Genomic DNA, 16,391 nt, shown 5'->3' on the forward strand with positions numbered 1-16,391 from the left:
TGTTGTAGGGGTCCTCCTTGTAAACTGTGGGTAGTTTCATAACCTCGACGAATTTGTGTAGACGATAGCAGCCAATAGCTGTGACGGTAAGTGGCAGCGAGAGAAACCCTATCACGAACACCTTGTTCTTTAAAGGCATTCGTAGATCGTAGAGGACCCACGCTGGAATGAGTGATACGAGGACATCGGTAATGATCGTCACACCGATCGTGCCGAATACATATGCAGCGCGATCACCGCATGTACCATCTATGTCCCCATTCCATGATCTTTGGATAGGCCAGCACATAAACAGACTACCCAGAGTAGAACTGATGATGAACATGATGTTTATAGCGATCAGAGTCCAGAGACTTGCGATGATGAGGCGATCCATACAACGGAGCTTCAAGAGCGTGATCAGGAACGAGATCTTGGCTAGACCTAGAATGGGGTTGTAGACGACGTTGTTCGTATGCCGCCACTATAAGGATGGTTGTCAGTACCAAAGTTGACGCCTGAGTATTACAGTTGACCATACATAAGTGACGTCTGACCGCCTCGGGGCTCCCTCAGGAATATCGGCCGAATGGTATCCTGCGTAAGACACCAGAATGACTGAATTCGGTCAGATGGTAGAGGTGTAGAGGACATTTCCAACGTACACTTCCACATAGTGGCTGTGAGTACTGCCAGTATAGCCTCTGCTACCACCAAGAGTGTATCCTCTAGAGCAGTTTGTCAGCGTAAGTTTAGTTTTGCAGGAAAGAGTATCACCAACCGATAGCATAGGTACGCTCCTTTATCTTTCTCCATATCCTGATAGATACAATCGAGAAGGACACCAGGAAAGGGAAAATGATGAGGAAGATGTTGACTGGTTGAAGGCCTGTACCTGCCATGCTGCGCGAAGGGGAAGATCACGACTTCACTTCGAATGGCTACAGCGGCATGAAAGTCTGTCCTCGACAGAGTGGAACGTGATTTAATTGTATAGAAGTGTAGGTAATCTCATTTTCAGATATGGCGCTCGCGTATCCTAAGAAGAGTTTCATGACGCCGCAATCCGACATGCTTTCATGTTCATCACATGTGTGATACGCTCCAAAACGTCGGGTGTCGATATTGGCGAGCGGTCCATAGTCCCGTCCCGTTTACCGTGCCACATCCCATAAAGACAAAGCTCCAAATCTGGGCATGGGTATGGACGGGGAACCCAATATGTTGCCACCTAGAAACATCAGCATCCAATAGCACGAGCAACCCTTTCGACAGCTGCACTAGTCACAAGCCCAGGTTATGTCGCCTCGTGAGCTGTCAACAGATGCGAGAAGTAAGCCATTGACCAAAGCACGAAGGTGTCAGACCTCGCTTTGGGAGTGCCCCTCAATCTCGGATGAGGCGGCAATGCAAAGGATTCGCAATGCTCTAATCTATTCCCAAAACCAACGAAGGTCGCTGACATTGGTCCGCGGATTGCCGCATGTGCAACAGAGCGGCAAAGGTGCAAATGTAGGATTCAGTGCCAAGGCTCTAAAGTACCTAGGTAAGGGCTCCCTAGGTAAGCACAATGAGTGGGGCGGGCTCGGCCTAGGGGGAAGCGGGCGTGCCGCCCCCCTTAGAGATGGCGAACTTTTCCCTGCCATTTCCACTTTCTCGAGGTACTTAGTACATATTCTTCACAGCGTAATTTTATCGACGGCGGCGGTATGTATCGCGAAAGCAGCACCGACTATCAGATTCCACAAGCCCGGGCGGAAACAGCGGTCAACGTATTCCAAGGTTTCCTCGGAGCTGCGCCGCATTCCCACAGCGCCTCGGACATGCCTCATATACCGTGCCAAGGTGGCAATTCTTCTGGGTTCATGAAGTGTCCTTGCAACCTTGCAGTAGTAGACTGAGGGAAAATTGACCATACCCTATTCGGAACATATGGCCTGAAATCCGAGGTACGATTGGGGCTTGCCAATGCCGCCTACCAGGCCGTGCAAGCGGCAAATCAGCAAAAGTACAAGGGAGACTGTCTCCGTGTTCTTTTCTTTTGCGATTGACGAATCGTATATCAAACCGACCGCTGTCTTGTTCCTGCAGTCCCTGCGTCTGTATACATGTGCATGACTTTGTTGGGCCTTCCTCTTGGGTAACATGATAGTCAAGAACTACGTCTTGTCAGAATCTAGAGCAGTGACACGTGAATCATGTACTGAAAGCCCACAGAGAATGAGCCAGAGAGATAGTCATCAACCGGCTAAAGGATACAAGATAAAAGGTTGAGCAGCTCAGTGTTGAACCATTACCAGCCCCATCCACTTCGTCTTCGCTTTTCAGGTCGCCATGTACGCTATGCAGCGGTCAACGACACTACTCTTGGCTCTCTCGCCATTGCTTACACTCGTCCAAGCATCCGCCGTGGATGGTATCGAGCCTGCAGCTGCTACCGTTCCAGACACGCCGGCAGCAGGAGCACCTTTACAGGCAGCGGAGAAACTCCAATTGACCGATGAAGTGATCGAACGCCTGGAAACAGAAGAAGCCACATCGGACTATGCCAAATACTTCAAGTTTGGTAATGGCGATGCTCCTGCCTATTCAGCGTCTTGCAAGACGTTTCCCGGAGACGACGCTTGGCCTAAAGACACCACTTGGGACATGCTCAACGTGCTCCTCGACGGAGCATTGATTCCAACGAAGCCAATTGCGGCATCGTGTTACGACACGAGATGGGGAAAGAAAGATGCTGCAGCGTGCTCGGATGTTATCAACAATTTCACAAGTCCGCTGTTCCATTCTGCTGATCCCACATCAAGTAAGCTATTTCCATTGACAGACTTCGAGCTTATGTTAATGGTGATCTCCAGATATGTGGCCGATTTATCAGGGCAGGACATGTATGCCTGGCAACGAAACCACCGGCGAGATATGCACTCTGGGCGCATACCCAGAATACGCGGTCAAGGTCACGAATGTGGCACAGATCCAGCTTGCAATCAACTTCGCGCGTGCCACCAACATGCGGCTTGTCATCAAGAACACTGGTCACTGCTATCTTGGAAAGTCAACTGGCGCTGGAGCATTGAGTCTATGGATGCACAACATGGACCAGATCGACTTTATGTCTCAGTATGAAGGCCCTGGGTACTCGGGACCAGCACTCAAGCTTTCTGCGGGTGTCAATGTGAGGCAAGTGTATGAGGCCGCGGACAAGAACGGCGTGACCGTCTTGGGCGCGGTATCCGCGGTAAGTGTCTTCGTTCTACCATCAAGCGAACAGTCGAGCTAATGCAAAGTAGAGTGTTGGATATGCTGGTGGCATGATAACCGGAGGAGGACAAAATCCTCTTGCTGGCATCTACGGAATGTCGGCCGATCACGTCGTCGCTTTCCAGGTCGTCACTGCGGCTGGTCGCTTTGTCACTGTCTCCGAAGCTTCGAACCCTGATCTATTCTGGGCGCTTAGAGGCGGCGGCGGCGGAACTTTCGCCGTCGTCACATCCGTCATCATTCGAGCACATCCTAAGCTCAACTCTGTCACATCGAGTTGGACCCTTGACGCTTCGAACAACAGCGTCGATGCCTTCTGGGCGGGTACGAAGAAGTTCTATGACCTGTTCCTTGACTGGGCGGACGCGGGAATATACAGTTTCTACTTCATGGGGGCAAAACCTGCCCCATACCTACAAATGGGATTCCTGATCGCGCCAAACCACACTATGGAGTCATATACCGAGCTTGTAAAGCCCTTCTTCCAATACCTCCAGGACAACAACATTACTCTCACGGTACCCGACGCACCTATCGCGCATAACACATTCTACTCTGCTTACCAAGCAACATGGGGGCGTATACCCTTTGGTGTCGGTTCGGACGGCTCAATGCCCGCGAATCGAATTGTTCCCAGACGCAACTTCCTGGAAAAGTATGACGAAACATTTGCGCTCATCAAAGAGCACGTGTTATCCGGGAAACATTTCTTGGGATACCACAAGGCACCAAAGAAGTATGCAAACACGAACAACGCCGTCAGCCCAGCCTGGCGTGAGTGTGCTCTGTTCATGGTGACCTCTTCAAACCGATCAGCCGACCATTCTACACCTGAAGCCCTTGCCGCCGCCAGTAAGGATCTTCACGAGAACATTTTGCAGCCTTGGCGCGACATAGCACCTGTATCAGAGGGTGGTGGTACATATCTCAACGAAGCGAGCGTGGATGAGCCTGACTGGCAGGAGTCATTTTATGCGGGTTATTACCCTAAGCTGAGCGAGATCAAGAAGAAGTGGGACCCGACCGATGTCTTCTACGCGACCACTGCCGTTGGAAGTGAGAGGTGGGTGGTTCAAGACGGAGAACAGGGTGTTCAGACTCAGAATGGAAGATTGTGCCGGGCCTGAGCGAAGCGAACTGCAGGCAAACCTTTCGTAGCTACAACATAGAGGCCAATCATCAGACATAGTAGCTCGAAGCGTCCTTCCTGATCTTATACACGATGCGCTGAAATGTGACTATGGAGCTATGACACTATTCCTTGAGTGACACCAACATGCATGCACTGGTCCATACTCGCACGGCGTCATCACTCTCGGGTGGTGACATGAACAGACAGCATTGAAGATGAAACCGCACTGAGAAAGTAACTACTCAACGGCTGCTCGTCTCTCTATTCTTTGTCGGGATTTCGGTTGCGATATCCTTGTGACGACGACTTGAAAGTACGGTCCTGGCCACAGTGATTTCGAGTACTCCTCCTACATATTGAGGAGTACCTGAGTAGGGAGTTGGCGACAATGAAAACTCGCAAAAGCCACCCATAATGGGTCCTTCTACCCCCAAGATACAACGCGCGATAGGGCCACCTGCTTAAGCTGTAGACCACTTTGTAACTCCGATTAACATCGCGCCTGTTGCAATAAGATTTTCATTTGGTCTTGCAACCCCTCAAAAACAAGTTGTGTTCATCATAACATGTGTCAACACATAGGTGCCTCGCCCCGTCCGTATTGGTTGATTCCTTGCACGTCGTCCTCATCCGTTCGCCACCAAGATACCTCTATCATATAACGCCGTGACTATACTCACGCCTCTGCCCACGTCGCGAGCGAGCGTACTACTGCTGCAAAATTCGTCTCCGTCATTCTTATACAAGGTCTTCAGCCCATCCTCTTCGCTCCACTCTCCCACCCAACTAGGCGCCGTACACTCGCAAGGTCCTTTCTCCTCATCTAGTCCTTGCATGTTGCAATTTGCTCTCGCTTTGCTCACAGCTGTGAGTGCTGGGGCAAAAGGGTGGCCTGCCAAAAGAAGCTTGCCAGAAGAATCGACAAAAAGGTTGTCGACCGTCGAAGGCGCACGAATATAGTTTCTGAAATACAGACTGATCGTGTCAGGGTAGAAGCTGTAGATGTTTACGCCCATTTTGGAAGACGAGGCAACGGCAACAGTCGTCGAGTTGAGCATGGCAATGCCGTTGGCGAAGGGGACGTGCGTCAACGTCTTGGTGTGCTGCAGGTTGTGGATATCAGTATAGACGACACTACCTCCAGGAATGCCAGAAAATGTTTCGACCTGTGATATGAACGGTGAGACCAATGCGCCGATGTAGTGGTCATTGGTAACTAGTAGCTTCCCATCTCCTAGAGAGTGTATGGAATTCGGCGTATGGATCAACGGATGTTTCAGTGTCTGCAAATATCTGGCTACCGCATTCTGGACGGAGACTTGGAACACTTCGATGACATTTCCAGAGTTGCGGGAATGGTTGACGACATATAGCGTAGAAGTCGCGGCGTCAAATTCGATGCCCAGAGGCTGAAAATCCACCGCGTTATGATAGTCAGTCAGAACGAGAGGCTTTAAAGCGTCTGAGTCCAGAATGTCGGGCGTTGAATAGTCGTAGATCCAGATATGTGGGCTATCGGTACCATCTCTTTTGTCCAAAGGTGACGCAAAGGCTCCCTGCATATGTAAGCCCTCGTCGCGTTGAAACTATTTTGCTCTTAGGGGCAAATCCAAGGGGCGGCTACGCACCATTACCGTGTTCCACTGATCTCTCTCTGGATTGCAGCTCAAGAACGCAATACCCATATCTTCTTCCACCAATACATCCTCGCAATTGCGAAGCCGATCGCGGAACTTGACTTCGTGACTCTTGAAGTGGTTGACATTTTCAAATTTCCCTGGTCTGTTTGCAAATATCGTGGAGAACCCGAGATAGCGGTCGTATACCCACGGCGCGGCAATGGCGATTGCTGCGATAAGCAGCTGCGTTACGGGTCAGTTACCAATCGTCAATCACCCTCGGACCGCTGCATCTCATATCAACTTACGATAGATCGCGTCGCCATGTTTACAGGAGCGCGTCCTAGCCCGGCGAGTACTGTTGATGTAGTAAAGATGACCGGCACAGTCGTGCACGAAGTTCACTGTGCTAACAGGTCGCCTTGACCCCACCAGAAGAGGGGACAGCCATCCTCGTTTGCATAAGATTCGTCAGCATCTCTCCAGGGTTTGAGTAGTAAGCATGTCGGTCTTTCCTGCTGTGTCGGGCCGTTAGCAGCTTGGGTTGTCGTGGAAGGCGCGACTGCACAGATGCCGAGGCGGAGCAACAACCTGACGTCATGACCTGCGAGTGAGCAACTCCAATCCCATTGACACACACTTGACACACAAGACCTCCATTTAGCGAGGTCGCTTGTGGCCTTACTCGTGAACGTATGTCTTCTAGGTAGCTAGGCTGTTGTTGTTACTACTTAGCATCACGCCTATATGGGAAGTTTGACCCGACTCGGCAAGGACAGGAACACGCTCGGGCAAAGTCAACACTGATACAATCTTTACAGTCGCCACCGGAGAAGTCGGTTTGTGAGCTGTCCACCTTTACAGACGCGTCTGTCAATCTCCCGGAATTGGTGCAGGCGTGCAATGTGGATCGTGAGATCTCAACTCGGTGGATATCCACCCCTTATAGTCAAACCTAGACAAGTGGATGGTCCTACTTACCGGCCCCATCCTCCCGTCAAAGTCTTAGTCTCGCTTTCATCATTTGTAACTTGGTAGCAAGCGTTTCCAACATCTCCACACTTTGATAAGAGGGCTGTCTAGGTCTCAATGATGAAGGGATCGCAATGAGGCGCCATCAGCTCGCTCGACACTTCGAGATACCCAATTGCGCTATATTCACTTATGGGCCCGGTAAAGGAACGTCGGCTTGACGTTAGTAATCTCGAAGCGCCTCGATTTCTTGGGAACGATTATTGCCTGGAGATCAAGAAGCTGGGTGACGGCATTTTCCTCCGAGGAGCGGATGAGCAGCCCAAGATAAATGGCAAGAGTTCTGAGCCCCGGAATAACGTTCGGAGTTCCAAGTTTTTTGAAATATCCAGTACGCAAAATACCCTAGAATTTGGACGGCTGCAGGTAACAACTACACAAATCGAGGATACGTAGCACGGGTCGGAAACCTGTATGCATCTGCTTAATAGTAGATGAGTCGCTGATCTTTAACAGTTGCAAATCTAAGAGATGCTAGTTTGCCCGCGAACTAGAGACTCGAAGTATTTAATGTAGTAGTCTCGGAGATGACACTCTTCCGCCTTCACAAGCATCGGTGCACCCCTTAACACTGCACGGCCGTTATAGCTAGGCAACTCTACTCTGAACTCTACTAGTCTCTTTAGATTCGGGAAGGGATAGGACTGCTCTTAGGTATTTCTTCAACTATCTAGTAATAAACATACAGTATGCGTGTGGGTACAGTCGTGCTGTGGTTGGTTTGCTGAATATTCAGGTCTTGTTGTAGTGTCATTTGTTGAACAGTAGGGACATGGGCCATGGTCACGAGAAGTGCATCTTCTCTGAACTACCGACTGCATCGAGAGTCCTCTAGTGCATGATATATACGTGCTCGTACAGAATTTGCCTGCAATCATATACTCTCGTTGTAGTAGTGACATGTTGCACCTGATGAGAGAAGACGCATGGATTGCCGTGAGATCTTCTCTGGGCACTCTATGTGCTCGAAGGTTGTCCAGGTACATGGCGCGCATCCGCAAGAGTATCAGTGTACTTCAATCTAGCATGCTGCAGCTACGTTGTGAGCAAGTACTCGTACCCAAGGCAAGTAAAATGACCTCTGTCGTCTCCACAAGTTCACATCTGTGAATCATCCGAACGGTTCCTCATGTCCGTCCACAGCCTGCAGATGCCGAGCGATCGGTATATGTCATGCTCGCTATGAACGAGGTAGTTTAGGCTCAATGGATTGGCCATGGCTTGATTCTAGATCTTGACGCACCATCCTTTCCGAGACTTTGGCATGATCTCCGATGCGATCGCCGTGCATTCAAGTCGTTGGCTAGGTCTCGTGTGCAACTCAGACCCATATGTGTATCGGCTTAAAAATCTTCATGTTGAAAGATGGCGACTGCACACAGCGGTGTGATATACGCCTTTGATGATGTGGAGAGCCGGAACGTGGGCACTAACACTGCCGCTTGACAGTGGCCGAAAGCTGACGTTCGAGAACGGCAAGGAACAGGTAGTCACTCCATGCGGCGTGTGCCTACGGAATAGGTAAGTGCATAGGGGGGCGGGGTCACTTGTAGGGTGCAAACAGATTGTTCTCGGTATCATATACGTGCGCCGTTTGCCAACATAGCCATCGATGTTGGTTTGCTGACAAGACGATATTGAGCAGTCTTGGTAAAGGCACAGGACGCCGGACAGGAAGGTTGCTGGGTAACGGACAAGTTCTTCGCTAGTCCTACACACCTGCCCTCAAACGTCGGGACGTGAGAAGACGACCGGCCACGCGCGCTGAAAGAGGCCAGCGAGCGGGCGTGTGGTCCAATGTGAACATCGACTCAAGCTCTGTAGCTGACCGAGACACGAAAGATGTTAAGGAACGGAGCCGATAGGGGCGTGGCTCGCAGTGGCTTATTGGCTTGGCGACACTGTTTAGAGTGTTGGGTGCCGTGACGGCGAGACAGTTGCAGCGACTTCCAGGCTATACCTCCGGCACTAACGCACTGCGCAACGAGTCCACCTCCATGTTCAACAGGACAACACAATCTTCATCATCATCCGCGCCATGGAGGGGCAACGCAACTTCCAACGCTTGCCGGAAAGTTACGTTGACAGCGCTGCTCCTCGCGACATGCCCTGTAGCGGCTGCATTCTGGCGCTGTAGTGTGAGCCTTGTTGCCGCGCAGGGGGCAGGCTTTGGCGAAGGCGTTGGGGACCGCGCCGCCAGAGACAACCGCGTCCCGTTTTTTCTGGCCAGAACGTCGCTCGATTTGGCTGCGTTTTATTGCATTGTACAAACCAGTGCATATCCAGCCTATCATAGTCATTCCGCTCACAGACCGTGATTCGGTCGAAAGCTTCTATTACCCGAATCGCGTGCCAGTCATCAGCCGAAGAAACGAGTTTTGCTTGCACGGGGCCGTCGTGGCTTGTTAGCTGCTAGCAGGCCAGGCATGGGCGCCGGTGGCTTGAAGGATTCGCTGCTTGCATGGCAATCATCATAAGGGCCGGCCGCTCCTCATGCTTGGACACGTTCTGGCTGCTAAATAAATCGACGAAAGGCTGTTCGTGCCGTTCTTCTGGCTGCGATCGACATTGATAAGCAAGTCCCCCCAGCTGGCCGTCACTCTTTGCCTTTTCCTAGTCACCACCGTTACCCTACCCCTGACGGCCCGCAAAAAGCCCTCGGACACTTGCTGAACCACTGCAAGGTACCCGAATCTGAGGTTGGACGAAGTACCTAGGCAGTCATTGACAGTGGCGGCAAACCTCCTTGTCACAGCAACGGTACCTACGTACGGCCATGGGTATCCGGATTCCGAGGAAATTCTGCGGTTAATAATAGCATCCTCGACTGCTATAGTACCGTTTATTGGAGATGAGTCCTCAATGTTTCGAATGCGAGTCGGTAGCGATCCTGTCGCACCATGCTCCCCTGCCAACGCGGAGGAGGCAACACGAAAACCGCTGCCGCGGTGTCCCCTTATATCTTCGAGTGTCACCACGCATCGGCCGACAGTTTCGCGCGCTGCTTCTGCTGCTCGTCATATCTCTATCCTGCAGTTCCCAGGCTGCCCCCGTATCCGCAACGGAAGCCTATGGTGATCGACCGGCCCTGCTCGTCGAAGACGACCTTGCCTGGACAGGATCGGCGTTATACCTGGATCTCAGCCCACCACCCACCGCGTCGCGATTGATGCCTCCTCTAAAACGCGACGACGATGTTACCCGCACACCCTCTGCAACTCTTTCGGAACGCGCCATTACAACAGACTCTGATGGCTCTGGCACCGGATTCAAAGTCCCCACGGCATTCGATACTGGCCTATCAAATAATTTCACAAACTCATGCGCAAACTTCCTTAATCGCCTACGTCAGAGTCAGGCATTCAACGACTGCCACCCATTCTCCTTGCTATTGCAGGTATGGTACTTCAATAATACGAGAGAGAAGAGTGTGGCTAATCAGTACCATGCAGACGTCAAGCGGTTTCTTCGACGCCTCCAAATCTACACTACGCATCACACAGACTCTCGATGCAACCTGTGGAGTAAACGCAGCACAATGCAAACCTACCCTGGATAATTTCGCAGTAGAGCTGCTATCGGAAATGGCATGCAAAGCCGATTACGACACCGACAATCCCCTGGTGCTACAGGCTTACAATGGCCTCGTTGCATACCAACCGTCTTACCAAGCAAGCTGTTTGCATGATGACGAGGGAAACTATTGCTTTGCGAACGCCGTCAGCAACATGTCATCACCGGGAGATGCCTACCCATACTACCTACCCATTGGCCAAGAACTTCCCGGCGGATCAAGGCCAACCTGCAACTCGTGTTTGCAACAAGCAATGGGTGTATTTGCCACTTACAGCAACAACGCAACACAACCTCTTTCAAAAACCTATACCTCGGCCGCTCAGCAAATATCAATAGCATGCGGCTCGACGTTTGTCAACGTCACGGCCGCCCCACTCAAAGGGGCTGCATCGACGACGACCACCACCACAATCACACCCACGATAAGCTTGATCTTAATGTTTTTACTTTACTTCTTCCAGTGATGGAGCGATACCCTATACATTCTATACTTGTAAATACTTTACCTTAGTTATTATTGATATCAGGATCGACTGGTCATTAGCGACGGCGCTTGGGAGGATTCTTTTTTGGCCGTCTTGGATTGTTGCAAACCTGGCGGGATAGTCATGGGGTCCTCTGGCCCATAACGTTGGCTTTTGCCGCGATCCGGCCTGTCGAGGCACGACGAGACACTTGGACGTGTACACAGTTCGCCATGAGTGAGGCGTCTTTTCTGTACACCAATAACATTGCACAGACTGTGATCGAATGATCAAAAGTCAGCTACGCACAAAGCAGTTTTTTGAACTCGTTTCACGAATACAAGTATCGAGGGCTTGATTAGTGATTGGCTGTGAGTCTGTCGGTGTAATATGAAGGGCCATGGCGCAACCCATGAGCCTGGGATTCTTGGTCACCGATGCCACATACCCAGGTAATCTATCCGTCACGATCGCGCCTTTGGGTCCGCTCCCGCTGACGATTTGCCTATACCCTGTCCCCGTTGTTGTCATTTCGTTTCGGCCGACGCACTTGTTTCCGAAGAAAAAGAAATTACAGCATAGCGCGCGATGGATATGGTGACTCCATGTAAGGCGGACAAGGACAATATGTGGATCTGCGAACGTCACACGTCAGCGCATGTCCGGCTGTGGGTTTGATCACCTGCTCGGCATGTCTTCTCGATCTCCTCCGAACAAGCCTGAAACGTGGCGGACCCTCGTCACGTGGTGATCAGCCTTGCGGGGTGCCGTGATTTGACAGAAAGCGGTCGCCTGGGACGTTACACATCAACGTTGTGCTTCAGCTTCCCGTTGTCGGACCTTTTGTACAACGTCGATAACATGCACTTGATTTGCGCTATGGACTTGATTGCGTCCATGTCAAGACCGGCTGTGGTAAGGAATTGCCAGGTCGGCCGGCATGCCCCGTGGACCAATTCAGCAGAACAACGTTGGTTTCCCGCGCCGCGGTGGAGCTGTGGACTGTCCTGTCATCTCCAACGCCCTCCATCCTTGCATGGATGATCCGCGCAGCCCTTGGTCGTCAGCTGTGCCAGGCCAGCCTCTTCCTGGCTCTTATGTCAAACACTTCATGCGTTTGAAAGGCCCGACCAGTCTTCTGCCAGCCGTGTCCCATGCACTTTCTTGTACCTGAGACGTCCAGCTTCGCCGCGAGGGTTAGCTATGCGTGTCCCTTCCACTCCTCTCATTCCCTCATGACTTGTACTAATTGACAAAGTCGATATTAATCGGGCTGGCCTGTCTCTTCATCTTGCTTCACGGCATAGTCACTCTCTTTGTTGCCACCACGCTCCTTAGACACATTCATTATCGACGTCTCCTCGAATACTTTTCATACATCCGACACCGTTCCTTGACCGCTACCTCCGCTTGGACTAATACACGACATTCCATATCTCGACCCTACGATGGCCGACGTCATGGCTCAACAAAGCATGTTATCTGCGCCTGCATCCAGACAAGACATTGTCAGCGCACTACTTAACGACTATGGCAACTCTTTTGGCCGAGGCGACGCATCTCCTTCAACGTGGTCGCCCGTACCTGCGGACAAAAAGCTTCCTGCGCCGCCGTCACGATCAGATAGCGGCGCACGTGAACCGCTTCCAGCTGCGTTGAGAATGGAAGCAAAGTTTCAGTTGAGAGGTAAGCAGAGATCACACAAATTCTACTATAATGGATTGCATCCGTGTTTGGTTATTCATCAAGAGCTCGCTGGTACAGACTGTGTGTCATATTGCAACCTCGATTCCGCATGCCAATGTGCTGTATGCGTGGTGATACATCATCGTTGCTTTGTCGTCGCTCAGAGAGCCGCATGGACAAAGCCATCATATCATAAACCCGAGCGAATGGTGCTAACAGAGAACAGATGACCAAGACGCACCTGTTCTCCCAAGGAGTCCGGTGCCAGGCTCCCCACCTCGACCAAGGAGGAGGATCGAGTCACGTAGCCTATCTCGCGAATCTAAGCCAGCATCTCTCAAGCTTACCATCAGCAACGGTTCAACAGCGACTGTGCCCCCTACCCCAGCATTCCCAGCACGATCAGAGTCTCTCCCTTCTTCAGCAATAGAGGAGAAAGATCTTCCACCTCCACCACCTGCAAAGTCCGAGAGGCGGAAGTCGGTTAAGCAGTCTGATGCGGGAAGCCAATCGTCAAGGCCAGCGACGGATCTCGCGAGAAACGATTCGCTTCTTTCCCAAGGCGAAAGCAGAGACTCTACGGAGACGTCTACTACAACCACATCATCGGTTATTGGGCGCAAAGCAGTACCAGACCAAGGTCTCAAAAAGTTCAAAAGTCTGGCAGAACTGAATAACGGACCGCGAGGAAGGAAGGGCGCTCCAATGCCCCCCACATCAGCGCCCAGAACTTTGAGCGTTGATAGCCAGCGATCAAATGCTGTCTCAAGGAAAGGCAGTGTCGACAGTCAAGCAAACATGCCCGAGGCTGCCGCACCTCAGCCCGCCGAAAAGCTACGAAAGACGGAAGCAGAGCTCCCACCGACACCGGGGGAAGAACAAGACACCAGGGTCCCTGTACCACCTAAGAAAGTCTTCACGGGTCTTCCCTCAAACCCTCGTATCAAAGCCCCGGCATCGCCCCTTCACTTCCGCGGCAAAAGCAGCACAGGCTTCAATGTCTTGAAGGTATATATCTGCCTCCCCTTTCCCTCTCCAGTACTTGTACGATAGTTGTCGTACTGCGTTGCAATGTTCGCAAACTCAAGGGTACCTGGATCCTGTTCCAAAAGAAGAATACTGTTTGCTGACTGAGATCTCGTAGGCAATGAGGCCGGCTCCTCCAATCCCCACGATGGAATTGCACACCATTACGCCTGAGATGACACCTTCCCCGACGTTGAAGCCAGTCCTAGCAAAGAAGGATGCTGAGATCTCTCCGGTTTCCCCACTGCCACCACCAAAAGATGAGAGGCGGCCTTTTAGCTTCGAACCTGCTGTTGCCACCACTGAGACCAAGCAAAAGTCAACAGAGCAGGAAGAATACCTCGCAATGTCGGAATTACCACTTCAAAGCACCACTCCACCAGCTGAGACCCGACTACCCATGCGCACCACATCACTAGACCCACCCGAACCATCCCCGGGCTTCCAACGACCCACAAGTGCCCCATCATCCCGCCCAACATCATCCGACCTCCAAGATTACAACCTCTCCCCCTTCCCAGGACCTTCCGTTCCAACATCACCCGTTGACGGCTTGCGCACAGAGCCCACAACGCCACCCACACCGCCTCCCTTCGAGCCCCTAACCCGCCGACCAATCCCTTTGCCCGTGTCTTACATTCCACGTATCACGCCCGCACAACTCTCCTGCTACACAAGACATTGCCACAACATCTGGTCTAACAATATATTCCAGCCCATGGGCTGCATGGTGTGCCATGAGAACGACAAAGATAGGAAGTGGGCGTGTACGTGGTGTCAGTTGCGGATTTGCCGTAGCTGTAGTGAGGATCTGAGGGCGATTCCAGGCAGAGACTTGGGAACGCTGATACAGAAGAGAGAGAAGGGGGAGGTCATGGCGCCGGGAATGAAGCTCAAGGAAGACAGGTTTACGATGGTTGTTGAGGACATTGATGGTGAGGAAAGGGGAGAGGGAATGGATAGTGAAGGTGTTGCGTAAGGTTTCTTTGGGTTTGGGTTGGGTGTCCGGTTGTCTTCTTCCCACGCGCAGTGCAGGCGCGCATCGGGTGGATGAATTGCTTCATCACATGATATCACATTTACGCAACGTTGGAGTTGGATGGGAAGTTATACCTAGAATGCTGCGCATCGTTTAGCTAGCTTGGCGGCCTTCACGGCAAACTTGATTACCGTATTGACTCAATGGTATCTTGCCGAGCCAGTGTTGACTTCGTCATCTTTCGTACATGTTCTACTTCGTCTCCTTCATCTCCTGCAGTATCCTCACAACCTGGGGTAGAACCTTCTCCGCATTCTCACTTAAGCGCGCAGCTTCCCGGCCAGTATTGGTGTCCGCGACGTTTCCAAAAAAGGTTTCCTCGCCCCGGACACCACCCATGTTGAGTATCCCAATCGGCATCTGCATGTCCTTTGCTTTCTTCACTAGCCGCCAGGCAGAGTACGTTGCAAGACTACTTCCAATGACGAGTATCCTGCCTGCTGCATCGACTGCCTCTTCCGCAGCGACTTTTGTGGCAGCGGGTATAGACTCGCCGAACATGATGACAGCAGGCTTCAGCACTCCGCCTTCGCTCGCCGGGTCCCAGGCGCCATCCTTGTCGACTTGTACGTGGACCTTGCCTCCGTCTGCGCGCTTTGGCGGCTTCTCCAAGCACGTCGGACACGGCGGGTATCGGAATGTGGTGTACGGGGCGTTGGGCACGTCGACGTCACCATCTGGGTTCGACTTGAGCCCTTTCTTGCGGCGCTCGTCGGGGTTCTCGGTGTCTAGGGCGCCCGATTCGATCATCTCGGCGAGGAAAGCGGCCCAGGAGGGGTTCAGGGTGGTGAGTTGGCTCTGGAAAGCCCGGCGCGAATATTCGTTGCGACAGGTGAGGCAGACGAGGTTGCGCAGGTAGCCGTGTAGCTCGATGGTGGAGAGGTCGGGGTGCGCCGTTGGGTGGAACGAGTCTACGTCTGCTCAACTCGTTAGCATGCTGTGACGTTTGCCAGGGAGAACATACTCTGCGTGATGATACTTCCAACAACACCCATACGCCCCAACTCGCCACAAGCCTCGTGGGCCTTGTTTGGCTTGGCCTTCTCTAGGTTCGTCCAGCCGAGGAAACTCCTGGCCCAATACCTCTTCCTCGCTTCGTGGCTGTCACAGAACTCGTGAAAGTAGACGGGCCGGTACGTCTTGTTCAGTGTGTAGGTGCCATTTGTGCCTCTGTAATCGGCCAAGCCAGACGCTACCGAGATACCTGCCCCCGTAAGCAGCAGCGTCTTGTCCGCATGCTCGCCCCGACCAAGCCGAGTCGAGAGGCTCGATTGCGCCGCCCTCGAAGGCGCACCGGACGTGGACAGGGACGGCGACAAGAAGTCGACCAAAGCCGCGATGGCACCGCTCGCCGTCGTCGCGCTCGCGGGAATCAGCTTAGGTGCCGGGAGGGGATCGGTATAGGGAACGCGAAGCAGAGGGGCTCGGGGCATCGCGCAATCGCACACGCTCAAACATTGTAATTTCTCGCGTCCACCTTCGCAGAAGCCAAAGGGCGGATTGGGGCCAGCAAGCGCGCGTGCGGCCAAAACGGTGGTTATGTCATGATACGTTTTTAGCGCGGCACCATCGAGGTC

General features: G+C 52.3%; 3 protein-coding genes across 3 annotated transcripts; 2 read left to right on the forward strand and 1 right to left on the reverse strand.

Annotated features, from left to right (window-relative positions):
* Positions 1–2,313: 2,313 nt before the first annotated feature.
* On the forward strand, positions 2,314–4,367 carry J4E83_000328 (uncharacterized protein; the record flags this gene model as incomplete). Its single annotated transcript, XM_049327291.1, has 3 exons — positions 2,314–2,545; positions 2,838–3,217; positions 3,270–4,367. 3 exons carry the CDS (start codon positions 2,314–2,316, stop codon positions 4,365–4,367), a joined length of 1,710 nt encoding a protein of 569 aa, XP_049193436.1.
* An 8,357-nt stretch (positions 4,368–12,724) lies between these two features.
* J4E83_000329 (uncharacterized protein) lies at positions 12,725–14,754 on the forward strand (the record flags this gene model as incomplete). Its single annotated transcript, XM_049327292.1, has 5 exons — positions 12,725–12,749; positions 12,976–13,757; positions 13,894–14,304; positions 14,491–14,542; positions 14,603–14,754. The coding sequence occupies 5 exons, from the start codon at positions 12,725–12,727 to the stop codon at positions 14,752–14,754; spliced, it is 1,422 nt and encodes a 473-aa protein (XP_049193437.1).
* Positions 14,755–15,006: 252 nt separating this feature from the next.
* On the reverse strand, positions 15,007–16,247 carry J4E83_000330 (uncharacterized protein; the record flags this gene model as incomplete). Its single annotated transcript, XM_049327293.1, has 2 exons — positions 15,007–15,731; positions 15,779–16,247. The coding sequence occupies 2 exons, from the start codon at positions 16,245–16,247 to the stop codon at positions 15,007–15,009; spliced, it is 1,194 nt and encodes a 397-aa protein (XP_049193438.1).
* Positions 16,248–16,391: the final 144 nt, after the last annotated feature.

This window comes from Alternaria metachromatica (assembly GCF_023757995.1).
Source record: "Alternaria metachromatica strain BMP 0045 chromosome Unknown scaffold_1, whole genome shotgun sequence".
In the NCBI taxonomy this organism is placed as follows: Eukaryota; Fungi; Ascomycota; class Dothideomycetes; order Pleosporales; family Pleosporaceae; genus Alternaria; species Alternaria metachromatica.